At 31.9% G+C, this 21896-nt stretch overlaps 1 protein-coding gene across 7 annotated transcripts in view; it reads left to right on the forward strand.

The window, feature by feature from the left end:
- The window catches only part of NR2C1 (nuclear receptor subfamily 2 group C member 1), a 40381-nt gene extending 18722 nt beyond the window's left edge, over positions 1–21659 (forward strand). For 4 of the 7 annotated variants that reach the window (XM_025048765.1, XM_025048763.1, XM_015591585.2 and 1 more), the window contains exons 8-14: positions 2558–2742; positions 3947–4112; positions 9506–9627; positions 14747–14886; positions 16204–16341; positions 18087–18192; positions 20109–21659. In XM_025048765.1, coding sequence (XP_024904533.1) covers positions 2558–2742; positions 3947–4112; positions 9506–9627; positions 14747–14886; positions 16204–16341; positions 18087–18192; positions 20109–20283 — 1032 coding nt within the window. In that variant the 3' untranslated portion in view covers positions 20284–21659. Of the gene's footprint in view, positions 1–2557; positions 2743–3946; positions 4113–9505; positions 9628–14746; positions 14887–16203; positions 16342–18086; positions 18193–19035; positions 19235–20108 lie in introns of those variants that run through there. The other 3 variants (XM_025048767.1, XM_025048766.1, XM_025048768.1) reach the window with 3 other exon arrangements.
- Positions 21660–21896: the final 237 nt, after the last annotated feature.

The following is a 21896-nucleotide window of genomic DNA, read 5'->3' on the forward strand; positions in this document are numbered from 1 at the left end:
TCTTCACCTTGACATCAAAGTCCTCATAAAGAGGTATTTATATTTAATAAGTGGAAAAATTTTAATATTCCTTTTATATTCCCGTACAGATTTTGTAGTGTCAAAATACTTAGAATATTTCAGATGAAGAGAAATTTCTAACACACCGGACTCAAAACTGACTTGAGTCAAGAGTAGGAATAGGATTTTAAGAGCTCTCATATTATATACCCAAGTGATCTGGGTTCTCTTACAGATTTGGAGCAGCTCTTTATTGAGCAAGGCGTCTAAAAGAAAAAAGGTTTATTTAGATTGAGCATGTAGAATTTCTGTAGTCTTCAGAAACCCGTATGAGAACAGAAAGCAAAAATTTCTCCTGAAGACTCATATCTGAAGACAGATTTTGTCTATGGCCATGCTACCCTGAACATACCCAGTCCCGTCTGATCTCAAAAGCTAAGCAGGGTTAGTACTTGGATGAGAGACCACCTAGGAAGACCAGGTGCTGTAAGCATAAAAAATGAAGACAGATTTTTCAGGGAGCCTATGACTCTTATTTCTCTCAACCTATAATTTGATATGGTTTTATATATCCTATTAGATTATTCATCCTATTTATGGCCCGATTTGTTATATATTTGTTGCTTGACATTTTTAAGGCACTCTTAATACGCTCTTAAGTCAAATTTCAGCTGCCACTTACTGCCACAAATGCACAACAGTGGAGAAGTTAGTTGACCTCTCAGTGCCTTCTTCATCTGTAAAATAGGGATAATAAGAGTGTCTACCTTATAAATTGGGCTGTAGCTTGTTGCTCTTAAGTGAGGCCTCTTACCAAATGTTTTGAGATAAGATTTCTCTTAGCATTGTCTACGTGTTTCAAAGTTATATTGGTAGGTGCAATTTCATTGACATGTTAACTCCTTTAAGAAAGGAAGAGAACTAAATTTTGTTGAGAAATTACTATTTGTCCACACACTGTGCATTTCCGTACCTTTGTATTAAATTGTAGTAACAACCATGTGTGGTAACTTTTAAGTCACAGGATGAGGTCTTTCCACATTGCCTAAGAATCTCCTGTGGCAAAAACTTAAAAATCTAGTTAAATGGACATGTTATGAAGTAGAAGAGAACATATGAGTGTTTAAGTTTTAGTTGAAAATTAAAACACCTAAAAATGTACAAGAACACTGGCGCAGCTATTAGGAGCAGACCTGACTTCCCGTCCTGCTTCTCCTGTTTACTGCTGGAGTGACAATGGATAATTCCGAAGGGCTTCTCATTAGGAGCAGGAAAGCCCCTGCTCCTAACCACTGCACCAGTCTTCTTATACATTTTTAGATGTTTTAATTTTCAACTAAAACTTAAAACACTCATAAAGGAATGATGGTTCTTACTTCACAGGGTTGTAGTGAGGATTAAATAAAATATGTATGTAAGTAGTAATCATGTAAGAACTGGTGGGTTGCTCAGTAAATGACTTTGAGACTTATTTTGGGGAGAGCACAAAAATGGTTTCATTCTACTTATTCACCAAAGTTAATTTCACATCAACTAAGAATTGACATAACAAATGAAACATCAAGGAAACATGTATTCTCTTAGGATTGAGAACACTAAAAACAAAAGTCATAAAGGAAAATCCAAAAATAATCATTAAGGGGTCCTGTCAGTAGGCCATAGAAGGCAACTGAAGGGCTTCTCATTAGATTAGATTGGAATAATTGGAGCATTTAAGAAAGAAAGACTAATGGATTGAAACACATCAAATATATAAAAATCTATGAACTTGAGATGATACTCAAAATTCATCTCTCACCATTAGAGATTGCTAAGGCATTGACTTATTGTTCTGAAAATTGATCAATAAAAGGAAGAAGAATTAAGAACTTCTGCCTTTTTTGTACAAATTATATTTCTGGGTAGTCAGAGTCAAGGAGAGTTCTTTTTCATAAAAGATAACTCATCTGCATAAATAATATACAAATATATGCACCATTAACAAAAATAAAAGTTGAAAACAAATGGGAAACTATGCAGTGTTTAACAAAAGCCTAGCAACTTAAATAGAGATTTTTCAACTACATTTCACATAATTTCCTGGTATTTAACACAGTGGTTGGTAAAAGTTGACATCCTGTGAAGTCTGTTCAATAATACATTTATGTTTTTTTTCTCTTTTCAATAATAATTTTATTACATTTTATACAACTTTATAGTTAGTATAATATGCTTTGGAAATTATAACAATATCAGAATTCTAATGCTAAAAAAAAGATCATCTAATTTATATGTTTTTACAGAGGAAGCAACTGTGACATGGATACATGAGCCATTAAGTGCCATTTTTGGTTTAAAGTAACTTTTGTATAAATGTTTCCTAGGAAATGTACCTGATGTTTTTAAACTTGTATTTTCCTCAGGAAGTTTCTAGATGCTCAGAGCTCTTTGATTTTACTTTCTAGATTTCACCTTAGAGTACTTTTGGCATTTCGTAATCTAGAACTAAGTATTTTGGATTTGAAAGTTTACTGTTAACCAACGTACAGAATTTTAATACTTTTTTCTTTTTCTTCAGGCTGAATCATGTCAGGGAGATTTAAGTACATTGGCCAGTGTGGTTACATCATTAGCAAATCTTGGAAAAGCTAAAGATTTTTCTCAAAATAGTAATGAAATGTCTGTGATTGAAAGCTTAAGCAATGGTGATACCTCTTTGTGTGAATTTAATCAAGAGATGCAGACCAATGGTGATGTTTCAAGGTAAAGTGCTTTATAATCTTAAGCATCCTTTTGCTTAAGTGTTCTTCAGTATTTCTTAAAACATTTTTATGTTGAATATTATTTACAGAATTTTCAGGAAACAAGCATTTCTGTTAGACTTAGAAAATTTAAGGCATACTAAGTTTTAACTGAAAAACTGCATTCAGTGTAAAATACTGTCTAGCAGGTTACATTCTAAGTAATGAGCAATAAGTGAATATTCGAAATATAGTCATAAAATTCAAGAGTTTTTTTTTTTCCACTAAAAATGATAATTTGGGTCTGAAATTTCAGTTATTTTAGTTGACAGATTTTATCTTCTGTGTATTTAGAATTAAACATTTTGTCTTATTAGGCAGTCATGTTCACTTTCCCCACCAATTTTTAGTGTTGAAATAGATTTAAAAGATTGAGTTGAATCAACTACAGTTTTATTATACTTTGGGAAACTCATCAGAATTCTATTTTTCATTCTTTCAATGTTAATATTTAGAATGTAGAAACCAAATTTCTTCAGGTTTTTTTCACACTCTGTTCATCATCTAAAATATTGAAGAAACTCCATTTAAGAGTCTCAATAAGTACTTTGTTGAACATGGGCTTTTAAGGAACTCTAGAACGCATCTCATTGAAAAATAGGGGAACCATTTTGAATAATTATTTGCTAACATTATTTAATTATTTGCCATCCTGATCTCATATTCTTACAGTTTAGACGTAGCTGTGTTACTACAAGTTTAAAAATATTCTCTAAATTTTTAAATAAAATTAAAACCTAACTTTGTGTTGTGTAGAATACAATAATGTCAACATAACTTCTTGCCCTTGTTCTTTCTAAATAACTGCTATATGTAGAATAAATGAGCTGATATCTTGTAGTATCAAATGTATAACTTGTAAAAAGCATATTTTCATACCAAAGCATGAGAATTTTTCTCCTTCTTTATATAAGATTTCTTAAAAAGACTAATTCTTTGGTAGTACATTACTATAATACAGTTTTTCATTCTATACATACAAAGTTTAATTTGTTGCTTTTGGAGAGAGTCATAGATATCACTGAAATAGAATGTTCAGTGATAACACCAAAGTTCTATTTTCTAGACACATTTTAGGCCTAAATCTTAATTCCGGAATTTTATGTAGAATTTTCATTTTATTGTGGAGATTGGCCAAGCTCACAGCTTCTGATGTCTCCTTATAGGGCCTTTGACACTCTTGCAAAAGCATTGAATCCTGGAGAGAGCACAGCCTGTCAGAGCTCAGTAGAGGGCATGGAAGGAAACGTACACCTAATTGCTGGAGACTCGAGCATAAATTACATCGAAAAAGAGGGGCCACTTCTCAGCGATTCACATGTAGCTTTCAGGGTATTTCCATATATATATTGTATAATTTTTATGTTGTATTATCCATTTTGATTTTAATCTTCCTTTCAAAAATCAAAGTATATTTGTTATGCTTTTAAAAGTCAGAAATATCCCTGATAGAATTTAAAACAGCAGCTAAAACATACATCTGGCTATATAAAATAATGGCTTAATAAAGCAGCCTGTTTATAAATCATAGTTATAATATCAATGGGTTTAAGTCTATAAAAGTTAGCTTTTAGAATATTTAGACGTAGTTGTTTTTTTTTTAACTTTATATATTGGCATTCATGATGTGTCGAATGCACTGGTTTTGTTCAGCGCCTAGCTATTATTACTTGAGTGTAAACCAGTATCTAAGACCCAGATATTCTGCTCTTACTATGGTAGCTAAAGAGAACTGCATTTATTACAGATTGCCCCAATTAGCTAGCACTCAGAATTATTTTAAGAAGGTAAAAAATATTTAATACATTTTAACTTTTGTTTTTTAACTTTTTATGCTTTAACCATTATGGAGAGAATACATTTGTAATTTCTTTTTTGTTCCCCTAAATACATTAATTTATGATAGAAACAGTACATGTAGAATACTAGAAACAGTTCACATAGAATATTAGAAAATAGCTTTCTGACATTTGATTTGTCACTTAAGTAATGTTTGTACCACAGCTATAGATATGCTGACCATCGAGGCCCTAATTAAGACCCTACTGTTTTGACTCCTCCATGTTAACTACTCTGTATCTTTGCTCTGTCAGCTAGCAGTACTGTTAGCAAATCATACGAAAACTGATTGGCAGTTCTTAGCAATACATAGTCCTGGAATACCTGAGTGTAATTGCTCATAACTTTACTATGGGTTATACATTTCCATGGGTTTCTTATGAAAATACAGTTATCAAATAGATATACGTGTTACCAGTAGAAATAATGAATACAAAATAAATATAACACTGGCCAAAATGACACATGATAAAATATATTCACAAAATTCAACTTGGTAGAAATAACCACAGAGAAAACTCTCAGTGACTTAAGCAATAATTGCTGTAATTTGATAGTCAATAAAACAGATCAACGAAACCAATCTTTATATAAAATTTTACCAAAGATAACTGATATGGAAAAAATTAGAAATGTTTTTATAATGTACAAGAAAGCTTTTTATGAGGGCTGTAAGAAAAGGCAATGTCCTTTAATATTATAGTAGGAGCTATGGAGAAGGCTGGAGCAAAGCAAAACTGATTTTTCTCATTGCTTTTTATTATTCTTAATAAAAAACATTCTTTTGTTTTCCTAGTTTTCTTTTCCACCTTTGGACTTTAATAGAAAGAAAGGGTAAAGGACAGATGTAGGAAGAAGTCCCATTGCAAGGAAAAAGTACTCTAACTTCTACCTCTATAGAAAGTAGAAATAATCTACCTTTTTTTATTGTTGATGTTGGTCCTCAAAATTTTTTAGTCTTTCAAATATTTGTTTTGGACAGATGAATTAGACAAGTAGAGCTTTTTATTTTTTCCATTCTATCTTTAACCTGCTGTATTCCAGATATCCTCAGAATCAGCACTATCAAGTTTCTTGCTCTCCTGAAAAAGAGAGCTCCTTCTTTCTCTTACTTTTGTTTACAGTCTCTGTGAAATTAAGAGTTTTTTTCAATGGCTTCCCAGCCTGGTACTTTTATGGTTAGTTCTTTAATTGAGGTTTTATGGTTATGAGTTCCAAGACCTGACATCTATAATCAAAAAATCCATCTTAATTGATGAGCTAAATAGCATTTTGTTTCTCTCTTGCGTTTTTATATATGGTGTGGTTTGTAGCTTGCTTTCACATACGTTTTTTTCATTTGTGCCTCACCACAATCTGTTGAGAAGGTTTGGATTTTTATTGTCATTTCATGAATGAGAAAAGAGATTTGGAGGTTTTCAATGTCTTGTTCAAAGCAGTCCAGACAGGAGAAATAGTCTAATAATGCAAATTGCATTTGATTCTGAAGAATCTAGGACAATAGAAATATTTAACATTTTTCTTAAACTTCAGAATCGTTGGTGTGATTTCATATACTTTATGCCACTTGATTCTTACAATTCCTTATACAAATAATCAAAATGGATAGTAGTCTCATTTTCAAATAAGTGTATGAAACAGAGGTTAAATGATATCCCATACTGTTCTTCTCTCATGTTTATTATCTCAGCGTTAGAATCAGAATCCTTCCAGTCACCATGTTTGACATTTGGGAGTCCTTCTCATTCTCCCTGTGCCTCACTCCCCTCCAATCCCTGACTGAATCCTAACCCCTCTGTTGTTTTGAATTTCTTCCTTTCTCTTCATTTTCATTGCCATATTTCAAGACTTTTAATATTTCTTACTTAAACTATTGTAGTAATATCTTTGTTTCTAGTCCCTCTTTGTTTTGTCCTGTGTACTGGTAACAGAATAATTGTTAAAATCAAGCTAATTATGTTACTCTGCTACCTAAAAGCTTTCAGTAGCTTCCCGTTATAGATATAAGATAAAGTCCATGACCTTTTAGGACCCTCTACATTCTGATCCAATTGCCCATTTCTCAGACAGGCCATTCCCTTTCTTAGCTTCTGTAACTCACTCAGTTTCTCTTTTATCCCCCTGTTGAGTTTTAGCTCTTAGCTTATTGGCTCACAGTGAACTCTCAATAAGTGGTTGATGAATTAATATATGATCCAGGGCCACACAACTAATTAATGTCAAGTTGAGAGTCTAAATCTCTTTACTCAAGTCAGATAATTTTTTTTAAAGCTCCATCATTCAGCCTGTTATCAGAATTACATACAGAAACTGCTAGAAAGGTAATTGCAGAAAATAACTTCTAAAATAGGTAGCCTAGTTTAGTTCATGTCAATACTCTTAAAATTTCAATGTATTAAATTATATAGTTTGAAAAATGTGTGTAATTCAATTTATAAACCTAAAATTCCAAAGGCTGTTAGGAAATACACAATATTTATATTCTACAAAATTTGGGGAAGCTTTAACATCTTTGTAGTAGAAACTTACTCTATATAGAGGAAGAAATATTTGTCTTTGCAATCAAAAAGACTTGTTTCTTTTGCCAGCATCAGCCTTCTGATTCATAATGCTAAAGGTGTATCTTGCCTTAAGAAAATTAAGTATGTAAAACATAAATTGTGAGATATTTTCTCTATAATATATAATATAATATGGTCGTCTCTTAAATAATGTGTTTTTGTCGTGTATATTGCAAATGATTTCAGTTTTATGACTAAAACAAAGTTTTCATTGTTATAACCACTGTTGTGTAAGTCAAGGTGCGTGTGTGTCTTTTAGCCCTTACATCCAGTTTTTACATATTCGATTTTAAACTATTTAGCAAAGGGTATTCTTTGTTCTGGTTTTGCATCTTACCTACTCTTCCCCACTAAAACTATTAATCTTTGGTAATTCCCCTAGTTTTTTAGGCTTTTTTCCCCTGTTCACCTTTGACAATTCTGAAAAGTTATGATAGATAGATAGTTCCCAGTTTGTTTTTTACATAGTTATGTGTAGAAACAGTTATATCTTAATGATTGCATTTAAGATGCTTAATACATGCTTCCCTACAGTTCTCTTAAGAATTATTTTAAATAATGGTATTTTAATTTACTGCTCCAGTAAACATTTCTCAAACATTTAAAAAATTATCTTCTGATACAGTGGTCCCCAACCTTTTTGGCACCAGGGCCCAGTGCTCCTATGAGAATCTAATGCCTGATGATCTGAGGTGGAGCTGAGGCAGTGATGCTAGCTCTGGGGAGCGGCTGCAAATACAGACGAAGCTTTGCTCGCTTGCCCACCACTCACCTCCTACTGTGCAGCCCAGTTTCTAACTGGGCACGGACCGGTACCGGTCCGCAGCCCGGGGATTGGGGACCCCTGTTCTGATATGTGGAATTTCAACTGTTAATTGCCTTGTTGTTTTGTTACTCGGCACCATTTATAAAGAGGTAAACTATTTGGGGCTAATATTGAACAAAGGCAGTTAATATCTTTTACATTTTTATCTAACATTTCTGAAGAACTTTTATATTGTTTTGATGAAAACCTTTCGATCTGTTTGGCATCACAGACACCTTTGAGAATCTGATGAAAGCTATATGTCCATTCCCCAGAAAAACATGTGGACACATTTACCTACTTCACCCAAGGGGTAGACACTGCTGTTAAGTGTGTGGTGTATTTCCTTTTGTTGTTGTTGTGTGTGTGTGTATATATATGTATACACACATACATTCATACACATAATTTGGGTCATTTACATGTTGTTTTGCAGTTTTTCCCACCTGGGTGTCTATGACATGTTTTTTCTGTGCCATTACATCTCAATTTATCTTATTAATTTTAATGCCTACAAGATGCTCCATTAGTAGTACTACAATGGACATCTTTATACATGCTTTTTTTGTGCAGGTATATAAGTATTTTTCTAGAATAGAGATTTAGAAGTGTCATTATTAGGTCACAGGATGTACTCAGTTTTAAAATTTTGATAGATACTGCCAAAATGCCCTACATTTTACCTACCCTCAGTAGTATGTGAGTACTTGTTTTCCTATATCATCACATACAGGTAAAATTACATTTTATTTATAGCAACAAAAGTTCTCTAACAAGATTTTTAAAAATTCTTTTAAAAGTGTTTTGGTGTTGGATATTTATTTTCGACAGTGGTCACACATTTAAAGTAACTATGTAAGGTCAGCAGTATAAACGTAGCCTGTGAGTATTATGGTCACAGATTCATTTTGTTTTACCTGTAGATTAAATGGAGAGATTTTACACAGAACCTGCTATTTGAACGTTAGAGTAGGTAGTACTGAGCCCAGATTCCCACATTTTCAGTGTGTTAAATTCAGGTCACAGCTGTGCCCTTTATCTGGGAATATGTACTTCCCAGATGGTACCAGCAGGCCTGCTTCACTGATTACTCACCTGCTCCTGTAAGCATTTGAATTTGTTAATCTCACAGCCTAAATGAAAAGAACATTTAATGTACAGCATTGATCCTTAAACTGAAGTTGTTGTATACCATTGTTAATAAAGAAGAGGAGGAGAGGAAAAAACACATTAGACCAAGACATTAAGTAACTTTTAAAAACACTACCAGATAATATCATGGTTGGTTTTTATTAAGTAGGATTCTGCTTATCTGAATATTGCTTTGTTAAAAACTACAATCTCATTTATTCTAAATGTTTTTAGCTATAAAATCCAATGACTTAGATTATTTCAAGATTTGCCTTTTGGTAAAAATAATAGACTCATATTTGATACATTTATGTTTAACTTTTGCAAAGAAATGATCATTTAGAACTGTCTGTCATGAGATAATTTACTTTGGTTTCTGTTCACACTAGCTCACCATGCCTTCTCCTATGCCTGAGTACCTGAATGTGCACTACATTGGGGAGTCTGCCTCCAGACTGCTCTTCTTATCAATGCACTGGGCACTTTCGATTCCTTCCTTCCAGGCTTTAGGGTAAGTGTTTTGAAGTCCTCATATATAAATGTGATTTTGTAGCACAAATGTTCATTGAGCAAGAACTTATATTTTAGGAGGATCTGCATTAAAGGAAAAAAACGGTATAACATTATAACTTTAATTTTTGTCATTTATATTACAAATCATAGCAGCTAGTTGTTTCTGTGTATTATTTTTATGTGGTAAAGTAGCCATGTTTCATAAATTGACTAAGATAACAATTTGAGTGGATTATATGTGTTGGAGCTGGTAAATCATGGCCAGCATTTTGTAGGCCGTCTTTGAGTGACTTAAAGATAGGAAGGATGTAAGGATGTCTTAAGGTGGCTTTTTTCCCTCCCACCACCACAGTTTCAGTGCTCATCTCAGGCATTTTAATAAGGAGCTGAAACTTGCAAACAGTGAATATATTTTAAAATAGAGATAATTGTTTTCTAATCGTGTGACTGAAAAAAAGAGCAAGGAAAAAAATGTAAACCTTTAGTACCACTGTGATAATTTAGAAGATTGATCCTTCCGTTGAATAGCACATCTGTATTCTGTTCCAAAGTCATCGGCTGTTAATGGAAATGGTCTGCTGTAAGAAACACAAGCTTTACTTAAAAGTTTGCCAAAGTTATTTAGATTGCTGTAAAGTAACTGGTATGAAGAAGCAAAGAGACCATGGAAAAAGTTAAGCCCATAATTAGAAAAGTATTAATCTAGTTATAGGACCCTGTTCACCAAAATGATTTCGTAAACGGTTTACTTTCATAGCCTGTACAAATAGGGATAATAACTGCCCACTTTATCCTTAGAGAATATTTTGAATATAACAAACGTATCTGAATCATGGCTTTAAAAGGCATATATAGAACTCCACTATAATTTGGTTTATTAATCAGTGTCGAATATACCATGCATTAAATAATGTGTTTAAGTAATACAATTACATAAACTAAAAGCCTGATTTATAATGGATTACCTTTAAAATGATTGTTAGTCCTTTCAAAATAGCATTTAACTTTCAGAATTTCTCCAAATACAATGTTTTATTTAAAGAAATAATTAAAATACAACATAAATGTACACGTTAGCAGTTTATTTTACAGCATTAAATATAATTCCTTAAGCTTATACTTGACATACTTATGCCTTGAAAAGTAACCTGGTGGTATTTTTATTATAATAGGCTATCAATTATTATAGTAAAACAACAAAAAGAAGGATTGGGAGGTAATGATTTGAACTCCTGGGATTATTTGTTACACCACTGATCTTAAGTACTCCTGTTAAATTAAGTGTGCTATGGAAATAATGCAAATGTTGAAGAAACCAAAAATAAAGCCTGAGGTTTCTATTTATAATGTAGTATAATTTTATAGTGGCAGCCACATTTCTCTGTGATTGTATTGAAAATTGGTTTCAATGTGACAGCCACATGACTCTTTGCAATTAGAATTAACTATTGGTATAGTGTTCAAGGCCATTAACTGCTAGGTAAACTATTAACACTATCTAAATAATTTATAATTTGAATTAATCAGATGGTAAGAAAAACTATTCTAAATCCCCTAGAAACTGTCATTAGTTGCATTTTTATTTTTAGATATAATACTTGAAAACAAAGCTCCAATTTTATAGGGAAACAGATAATAGAGAAACAGATAAACAACATTAATTATTTTCTAAAAGTCCAGTTTATTTTGATCACTTACTTTAATAATAGAAGGAAACAAAACTTAAAGAATCTTAAGAGATGGTTAATACTATTTGTATTTACAAGGCTTCTGTGTTTTATAAGGATATTGCTTTTCTGTTTAAGATTTGTAGTTTTAGTACTTCCAGTAATTAAGTTGTTTTCCAATTCTACCTGAATAATTGAGTTAGATGACTACACAGTAGTATAGATTAAATTGGGGGTGAGGGGCACTTGGCACAGTTTGTCTGGAGTAAAGGGAGCAAGCAGTCTTCTCTACCTAGATTTTTAACTCTATTATCTCTATCTAGATAATTAACCAACAGCTCCAAACTATCACCATTTTGCTACAGGAGACTTGATTTATGGAATACTTTTTAAAAACCTTCCATTAAACGTTAAGTCTCAAAGTCAAATCTTTTAAAGTCCCACCACCACAAAGCAATGTTTACTCTAACTGTGGGTTTCAGCTCCATTGCCATAGCACTATTTTTCTTTAAGGTCCAGACATAGCTTCATTTCAAACAGATGCTACCAGGTAAAGTATAATGCCTTGGGTTTATTTGTGTAGAAGCCACGTGGTTAGATTATCTCCAGCTATAGATAACTTCAAGTCATATCCCTTTATCAAAATAAATATTATAAACAATGATCTGACCTCTAAGTTTGAGTACTACATACATATTTTAATGAACACTAACAATATAGTATAGTAAAGTACCTATACCTATTTGTAAAAGAAGTTGACATGTTTACCCTTATGCAGTTTATTGCTTTTATTAACACTTGCATAACTTTCCACATACTTGACTGATACTGTGTAATGATTTCATAGACTTTGAACACCTGGGTTTAGATTTTGGATTTATTTAACTACTAGCTATATCACTTAACTGAGCCTTCATTTCCATGTCTGTAAATTGAAATGCTTCTTTGCAGGCTATGCTGCTTAGGTGAGATGATGAATGTAAATTTAATCCAGTGCTGCTACAAAGTAGTAGTAGTTTTGCTTCATTCTCTTAGGAACCTTCTTTTTAAAGGGGACTTGCTGTTTTTCTTTCATAATGTATTTTTAAAAAACATTTGGACGGTGTAACTAGCTAAACTACAAGGATCTTTTTTGATGTTTGGATAAGAATGTAAATAGATATCTTTCTATAATTGATCTCTACAGTTCTTTCACTTTTCCTATGGAAACAAAATAATCTGGTAGTTTATTCCTTAGTTGCCACTTTTTATCTTTATTCCTTAAGGAAAGGGTACTTGTACCAATTTTGGTGTTCCTCTTCCTCTGCAGTGATATTCCTTAACCTTTTCTCTGAGTCTCCCCCAACAATGTCAGAGTACTCTGAGTTTCTGTTTGTTTGTTTTTTTCAGTTGGCTCTGTTCCTTTTCTTGTCCTGTGTTCATTAGTTGATTACCTTGGTTAGTTGTTTCCTCTTTAAAACTTCAGAATCAGAGGTTAAGGTGAAAACTTTTCCATCATGTTTGCTTTTAACCTTTTCCTCATGCTTATAAAATTTTAAAGTAATACTGAAGCATAGAAATATAAAGTAAAACATCCCTCTCCTGAGGTAACTAACCCCACCAACCATTTATTGCCCTACAGATCTTTTCCATGCCCTATTTAAACAAATACACTCACACTTACACATCCTGTTCTTTGTCTTTCTTTTCACATTTATATGATGGACTTCTTCCTGTGTCAGCATATGTAAATTTACCTTGTTCTCCTTAACAGCTACCTAGTATTCCATTTGATGGATTAATTATAATTTACTTATCCCTTATTAGTAAGCATTTGAGTTGTTGCTAGTTTTCTTTGTTATTATACCCAGTGCTACCGTAAGCATTGTAGCAATATATATTTGTCTACTTGTGTTAGTATTTCTATAAAATAGGTTCTTACAAGTAGAATTACTGAGTCTGAGGGTGTGCCTTCTAGTTTTTTGATAGGTACTACCAAGTCGTCCTCCAAAGAGATGTGAGCCAGTTTACATTCCTGTCAGCAGTGTATGAGCATGAATGCTTATTTTTGCACACCCTCAATTCTGAATTTTATCCATCTTTTCTGATAAATGAAAATAGTATCTTACCTTTCATTTTCATTGATTTTGAGATTGACATTTTAATCACTTATATGGAGATTTAAAAATACTGATTTTCTTTTCATTTAAACTTACTTTCAAATAGATTTTAATAGTCAATTTTTTATGGTAAGTGATCATTCTCAGCTACTAAATGGAAAAGAGTGATCAACATGGAGTACAAATATCACCTAAATAATTTCTAGTGAGAAAAATTACCTTCCATAACTCTTAAATTGGCAGTATTAGCTTATGTTTGAGTATATTCAATTCTCAAATAAAATTTAATGCCGTAAGGAAGGCTGTGATTCTCAACTTGATTAATGATTACTGTTAAACACGCTGATTATCCTAATTTTAAAGATTTAGTGAGAAAATGAAATACCTTTCATCAGAATGTACATATTTCCTATCAGGATGTTTTTACCAATTTAAATCTCCTTGAAGAAAGGAAATCTTAACTTTCTTTATCTTATTTATAATAAAGTATTATAATAAAGTATATAATAAAGTAGTAATCCATGTTGCTTGTGCTATTTCTCAAGTACTTAGAACAGTGCCTGGCTTATCACTTATGTCATGGCCTGTTCACGTAATTCTTACATTTGTGTCTCATAATAACTGAAATAGGTATAGGATTTATAGTGTCTCTTCATTTTGTACAGCTAAGTAGCCTGAGACTTGGGAAGTTTATTTTGCCTAATTTCAAATCGATAATAAGTAGATGATATGTTTTAAAACCCTGGTCCCTTAACTCCTATTCTAATACTTTTTCTACTCTCTCATGCTGCTGAGATTTCTTATTTAGAAATTCAGGAAAGGACTTTTGACTTTTTTTTGTTCTCTTTGTTACTCTTAGTAAAATTCTTAGTATCTCATTTACAGGGATACTGCTATCTCATCTGAAACATACCTAATTCATTTCTCCAGGGAAATTGGTTGCTTACCTACCATCGAATAATTCTAATTGCCCTTTTAAAAAAGGTATTCGCCTGCATTTAAAGCAAAGGAAAACTTGGGAAAGGTTTTTTAAATGTATGCTTTTGCTTTTAACTTTTTTAAAACAATCTTTATGCTGTTTCCATGAAATGTGGAACTACAGCCCCAACTTCTGTATTTTGAAACCGTTCTTATGAACTGGCTGATTAATTAAAGAGCTAGCTAATATTTAAATTTCTAAGCCTTCCTCATTAATTGCTATCATGTGTACAAAATACAGAATTGATTAAATCCATGCCTAGTTGGTCTCTTGTACTTCAGTAGTATTTCATTTTTAAATATATGAATCAGATGTAAACTTTATAAAATATATTTTAATATCTGATTTGTATGTGTGTGTATTTTTTAATAGGCAAGAAAACAGCATATCATTGGTGAAAGCTTATTGGAATGAACTTTTTACTCTTGGTCTTGCCCAGTGCTGGCAAGTAATGAATGTGGCAACTATATTAGCAACATTTGTCAATTGTCTTCACAGTAGCCTTCAACAAGGTAAAAAGCACTGTATTTATTTCCTTTTATGGGATATAAGAGGTGATGTCAGTTTTATAAAGAGTTAACTATTAAAGTTAGATATCTGATGATACTGTCTTAGATATCAACATCCTTTTTACTGTAGATAATTTTTACATTTTGATAATTCATTGATCACCCAAAAATATTTTTAAATGAGAACTCAACAAAATTGAAACAATATTTAAGTATATATAAGTCTGGCCGACTATTTCTGACCAGGCTTTGTGAATTTTTGTTCTTTGGTATAGAAACCAAAGAACAAAAGATAATCCAGGGTCATCTTATGTAGAATTGACCAAATATTTTAACATGTATTCTTCCAACCGATGTTTAAAGTACCTTTCTTCATTGTAATTCTTTGAATGCCAAGATAGGCTGATTTGTGGGGTCTGTTCATCGAGGTGTATTCTCATATTTTAAAAGTACTGAAGAGTCACAGAATAATCCTTAGTCTCTTTTTCCTTTTCTTGATGCCAAGGTAATTACAGCTCATTCATTTGAGGAGATAGGCAGTCACTGATTTATAAATGTTTAACTTCAGAATGGCATGTGACTAACCAAGAAGGTTCCCCATCCTCAAATAGAAACTCCCTTTTGAGTTCAGGAATAATTTATAAATTGGGAATTATATTTTATTTCTTTACTATATTCCATTTCCCATTGTTTTATATGATTTTTAAATTATCTACGGCTTCCTCCTATTTAAGGGCAGAGACATCACCTTAAAATCTCATCAACAATTGATCTACTAGAAAGCAGCACTAAATCTCCATTTTATTTGTGGACTCTTTGATTCATTTCTCATAAATTTGTAATGTACTATACAGTTTGCCTTCATTAAAGCAGTAGTTGACTAATCAGATACGTTTTAAACATATCCCTCCACAATAAATTCAAATATTTGTCATAAAAGCTTATTTTACCCAATTTTTCTTTGGTCTTGGCAGTGTTTTTTTGCTAAATATTTTTATGTTAGTAGTGCTGGTAATTTAAAAATCTAGATGATTCTGCTCATTTTTAAAAATCAGTATAAACTTAAAACTGTTAAAATTTGAATCTTTTGTACTTTGATTGACTAGTTTGTCTTTACAGGTTGTCTTCTCAAAGGTATATCTTGAAAGGAGGCACTTAGTTTCATTTATACTTGCAGAGATACTGAATTTTACATATATATAGATTTTATATTTAAAGCTAGAAATTAGTGAGATGGAAAATTGTTGGATAAAAATAGTCATACATTTTAGCTGAAAACTAGAAGCTTTTATTAGCTTGTTTGTTTGTTTTTAATTGAAGATAAAATGTCAACAGAAAGAAGAAAATTATTGATGGAGCATATCTTCAAACTACAGGAGTTTTGTAATAGCATGGTTAAACTCTGCATTGATGGATATGAATATGCCTACCTGAAGGCAATAGTACTCTTCAGTCCAGGTATGTAAATACTGACTTCTTTTTTAACATACAACTTTTGAGGGTGTGGAGAAATCGGAACCCTCATACATTGCTGGTGGAATATAAGATGGTGCAGTTAAAATGAAAGCAACCCAAGTGTTCATCAACAAATGAATGAATAAACAAAATGTAATATATGCATCCAATGGAATATCATTCTGCCATAAAAAGAAATTCTGATACATACTACAACATGGATGAACATTGAAAACGGTATGCTAAGTGAAAGAAGCCAGTCACAAAAGACCCCATATGATTCCATTTATATTGAATGTCTAGTATAGGCAAGTCTTACAGACAAAGTAGATTGATAAGTGGTTGCCAGAGACTAAGGAGAGGAGAGGATAGAGAGTGACTGATAATGGGTGCACAGTTCTTTTGGGGTGACAGAATGTTCTAGAATTTTAGATCGTGGTGATGATCGCACAACTTCGAATATACCAAAACCACTGAATTGTATAAATTGGTGAATTTTATGAATGTTAAGACATTTATCAAGGTATGAAAAGGAACTTCGAAGAAATCAGTGAAGTGACATCGTAGAGCTTTAGTTCTGTTGTCACATCGACATTTGAATTCTTAGGCATCATTGAAAGGCAGAATGAAAGATGAGTATTGTGTTAATGAGGTAAACGTCCAAACATCTTTTTAGAGTTACCAACAAATAGAGAAATGGGTCTCTTATTTTCCTGCCAGTTTCTAGGTTGCACATGTAGTAAGTACTAGTGAGCTCAGTGATCAGTTTCTGAATAAGAAAAATTGACTGTTCTCTTAGGCTCTGTATTTTTCATTTTGGTATATATTTCTATTCCAATGCATCATAATAAAATTATCTGAGGAAATCTGTCTTTTACCATTGATACCTATAAGATAATTAAAGCTTTTTTTGTACTGTTTCATATAATGTTTCACATAAGCTAATAATATGTTTCTCCATTTTTATCACAACCAATTTGCTATTTTCATTTTCCTTAAAATTGAAAGAACATAGATTTGAAGTTAGAGGTATAATGTAATTTTTTTGAATATTCCCAGTATTTTCTATTTATTACTTTTAATTCTCTTTGGTCAAGACAGCTTTCTATAGTTTTCAGTATTTAAGTTAGGCATAATTTTTATGAAGTGTTTTTGTTTTTTTTGTTTTTTTTGTTTTTTTACTATTTCCATTTTTGCGAAATTTTATAGTGACCATTGTAATGTTTATAGATAATTTTGTTTCTGTGTTGTAATTTTTCTGATAGGGATGATGTTCATAGTTTTATCATTTCATAAGTACCTTTTTACCTAACAATAGTGGGATTTTTTAAAAATAAAGCAGTATAGAATATAATCTACAAATATTTTATTGGGTTAAAAATGCCTTTTTAACTAAGCTATTTAATTTTTTATTCCTGTTGAAAGCAAAATGAGCAAAATCTCTTCTACCACTTTTGGAAGGAGAAAGCTATTCATTTTAGTAGAGCTCATTGGTTTCATTTTTTTTTTTTTTATCGTTAGAATACAAATAGGAGATCAAAGTTAGAATACAAATAGGAGATCAAATAGTTTTAAGGGTTTAAAGTACAGTGCCTGGTATTTAGTAATATTTGTAAAAAGAGCCACATATATGAGGAGACTTCATTTTTGACTGAACTGTTCTTCTCACCCTCTTTCATCTCCACTCTAGATGCCTTATTAGATGAACATTCAGAAGTAGGGTGACAATATATTCTTTAATGTTTCAGATCATCCAGGCCTCGAAAACATGGAACAGATTGAGAAATTTCAGGAAAAGGCTTATGTGGAATTTCAAGATTATATAACAAAAACATATCCAGATGACACTTACAGGTATCTAGAAGTTAAATATTGCTTAATTAAATTCATCTTAAAACTTTTTTGTGAATCTGTTATTTTTCATTTCAAGAGCAATTAAATGTTCTAGGCGACATTGACCTTTGAAATAATTAATGCTATTAAAAGCATTGTTACAAGTGGTTCACATGTAATATTTCATCCAGTTCTTATATTTTATATAGAGAAGAGGTTAAGTAACTTGCTTAAGGTCACACAATAAATGACAGTACCTGATTGTGAACCCAGAGAGTCTGACTATAGCACCCAAACTTTATTTTCTTCAGATGAAGTAATAGATTTTATTAATTAAAAGGCGGGGGGACTGAACAAAAATATACCATTAGCCTATTTTGAAATTTGGCTTATATTTCTACCAAGGTATTTCTTGCCTATGTCCTTTGGGAAAAATTTTTTTTTTAATAAGATTAATTCCATCTTCGAAGAGGGACAATTTTGTAGAGTAGTTAATTAAGCACATGGCCATCAGACCAGAGTACCTAGGTTTGACCATATACTTACTAGCTGTATGACCTTGGCAAGTTATTTAACTTCTATGTTTCAGTTTCTTAACTTGTAAAAGAGAGATAATAATAGTGTCTACACTTTACAATTAGTATAACAATTAAATCAGTCAATATATGTAAAGAAAGTACCTTTTACATAGTAAAAGCTATATAAATGTGTTTACTAACATTTATTTAACATACTTCAAACTAGTAAAAGAACATTTCACATAAAATGTTTTACATATATTAAATAATAGATTTATAAGCCAGTTCTATCATGAAAATCAGCCTTAGTTTGTGTAACCAGTTTTCTTACCCTGCTTCCTACCAGTTCTATGGATGCAGCTCACCTGGTGGGAACAAAAGGAACTGAATAATTTGAGGAGTAGAATACATGGCTATAGGAAGATCACTTAATCCTGGGGCTGCTTGCTGGTTTCATTTGGTCTCAAGTGTTGGAGTGCAAGGCCTTAGACTAGAGGAAGGATAAACATACCACAAGCTTTTTGGAAAGGTGGTTCTTTTGTTGTTGGTTTTGTTATGATTGTTTTTCAGTTTTTTGAAGTGTCTAATGTTGTTTTATACCTCATTATACAAATAAATACAGTATTTAAATTTTTTCTCCGTTAGACATACAACTGTTTGCTGACCTCTGCTCCATGAGGTTCCAGATGCTTTGAGTGATAGCTGGGATTCCTTCTCAGTTTCTTACATTCCTAGTTACTTAAAGATAATAATTATCTTTGGATAGCAGTTTTCAATTTATAATGTGCTTTCACACAAGATGTTACCTTGCCAAAGTTTAAGAACCTCACTAATACAGAAACTGGCAGAGATTATTTCGTTAATTTTCACAACACTGTGAGAGACGAGAATAAGTAGCTTATACACGTTCACATAGCTAGGGGGCGATAGAATCAAGATCTGAATCCAATGATCTCGTTTCCATCCATATTGTGCTTTTCCCAGTAATAACAACTATTGCCTGTTTTACCATTCTTAGTAGTTTTTTGTAAAGAAAAACTAAGAAAATGATTATAATTGAGCCTTGTGTGTCCTGATAACACAAAATATTGCTGTTCTTACAACCTCAGATGACCTCCTAAGCCATTTTTAAATGTGTAACTCAATCCACATTATAATAACTTAGCTCCATGGTCTGTGCAGCCAACTGGAGGCAGTGCAGTATAGCAGTTAGGAGCAAAGCTTTCCTATGAGTTCTGTCAGACTGCATTTATATCCAGTTAATTGTCATACACGTTAAGGCTTGAGAATACTAAGGTTTTTATTTTAACTTTATTAAAGTAGGCCACAAACAATATACATGTATAAATTACTCATATTTTTCTACTAAATCTTTTTGATTTATAACTTTGTTCCCCCTTCCCCTTTTTTTATTTTTAGATTGTCCAGACTGCTACTCAGATTGCCAGCTTTGAGGCTGATGAATGCTACCATCACTGAAGAACTGTTTTTCAAAGGTCTCATTGGCAATGTACGAATTGACAGTGTCATCCCACATATTTTAAAAATGGAACCTGCAGATTATAACTCACAAATAATTGGTCACAGCATTTGAAAGCCGAGAGCTCAGTGTAAACTTCTTGTTCTTTCTCAGAGTACAAGAAGACACCAAATTGAACTCTTTGCTTCCAGGGCGTCTGGAAATTTTAACTTTAAGGAATAACCAAAAACCAAGTTATTTTTATTTTAACTTCCTTAAGAATTTTCAAAGTGACTGGGCAGGTAGCAGGAATTAGAATTTCCCTTCCTGTCTTATTTAAGTGAATAAGAAATACTATGAATTTATTCTTGGTTAAGATGACACCTAACGCTGTCACCTCTTAACTATCTAAAGATCTCTCATATCTTACTTCATTTTGTAAAACAAATAAATTAGTCTTTTTTTCCAGAATTGTGTTTTATTCATGTTTAACTTTGTTATGAACTAGTTAGATGAACACTTAATCGTCAGAAATCTCTGAGGATGTCCTTGTATTTTACTCTTCTAAATATCTGTTTTAATTACTATGTCAAAGAAGATTATTTTATGCTCAGTGGTATAATGATAACATTAGAACCAGAGCAAATAATAATTGAGTATATATATTTTTTGTCTTTTGTAAATATCATGGCACCCTTAGCATATACCACTCTCATTGCTGGCAATGAGACATAGGTCATTTGTGATCTTAAGAGTTCACTTTTTAGTCTTATCTATTAGCTATAAGCACTTCTTATTTATATATGTAGCAGAAAATTGTTTTTGAGAATAAGATAGGGCTCATTTTAATAGTTTTGGTTTACTGCTATGTTTTAAAAGGAGTGGAGACTGAGCCCAAAATGTTTCAGTATTGCAAAATAGATATTAAAAGTTTGCTCTCCCATTCCACAAAAGCATCTGTCCTCGCCCTCTTTTCTGATCTGAATTATAGCTTCCTGATCCTTCCATGGTTTTAGCCACTTTCTTTCGCATCATTAGAAATACACAATTCGTTAAATAATGGATTTATCATAGCCAATCTTTGTTTTCAAGATGACTGAAATAATTTTTGAAAACAGTTGATAATTTTTAAAAAATAAGAAATTTTAATACATGGAGGAATATGCACCGATTTTTCACTTCAAAGAGGAAAGGTCTATTTTAACATGAGCATCAGCCTGAAGCCATGTTATTGCCACAACAAAAGCATTTTAGACTCCTTGGATGTCTTCCACAATAATGTTTTCCTTAGCAAACCTGATACTGTTAAATATTTCTTTGCTCTGATTTCATGATAAATTATTTTGATATGTCTATTTGTTGATTAAAAAAAAACAAATATCGAGATTTCATTGCACTCAGTACATTTTTTTATAAAGATTTTTGCAATAGAAGAGTTGAATTTTGGGGGAGCCTGTGGATTTTACTAATTACTACTTTATAGTAAAGTTTAATAAAAGTATTAACTTACAGTCTTTACCAAGTTATTAAGGAAACTTTTTTCCCTATTTAAAATATGATTTTTGTCAACAGGTTTATTTATAGTTATCAGCTGGGAAAAACTACATTTACAACAAAATACTCAAATGGAAAAATTGGTAGATTTATACCTTTATAAACAAAGAAATAAGCCAAAGACTTAGGAAAATAATTCTTTTTAAATAATGTACTAATGGTCAATTAAAACATATTTCTTTCAGGTACTTTTC

The sequence above is a fragment of the Pteropus alecto genome, unplaced genomic scaffold (assembly GCF_000325575.1).
Source record: "Pteropus alecto unplaced genomic scaffold, ASM32557v1 scaffold94, whole genome shotgun sequence".
Classification (NCBI taxonomy): Eukaryota; Metazoa; Chordata; class Mammalia; order Chiroptera; family Pteropodidae; genus Pteropus; species Pteropus alecto.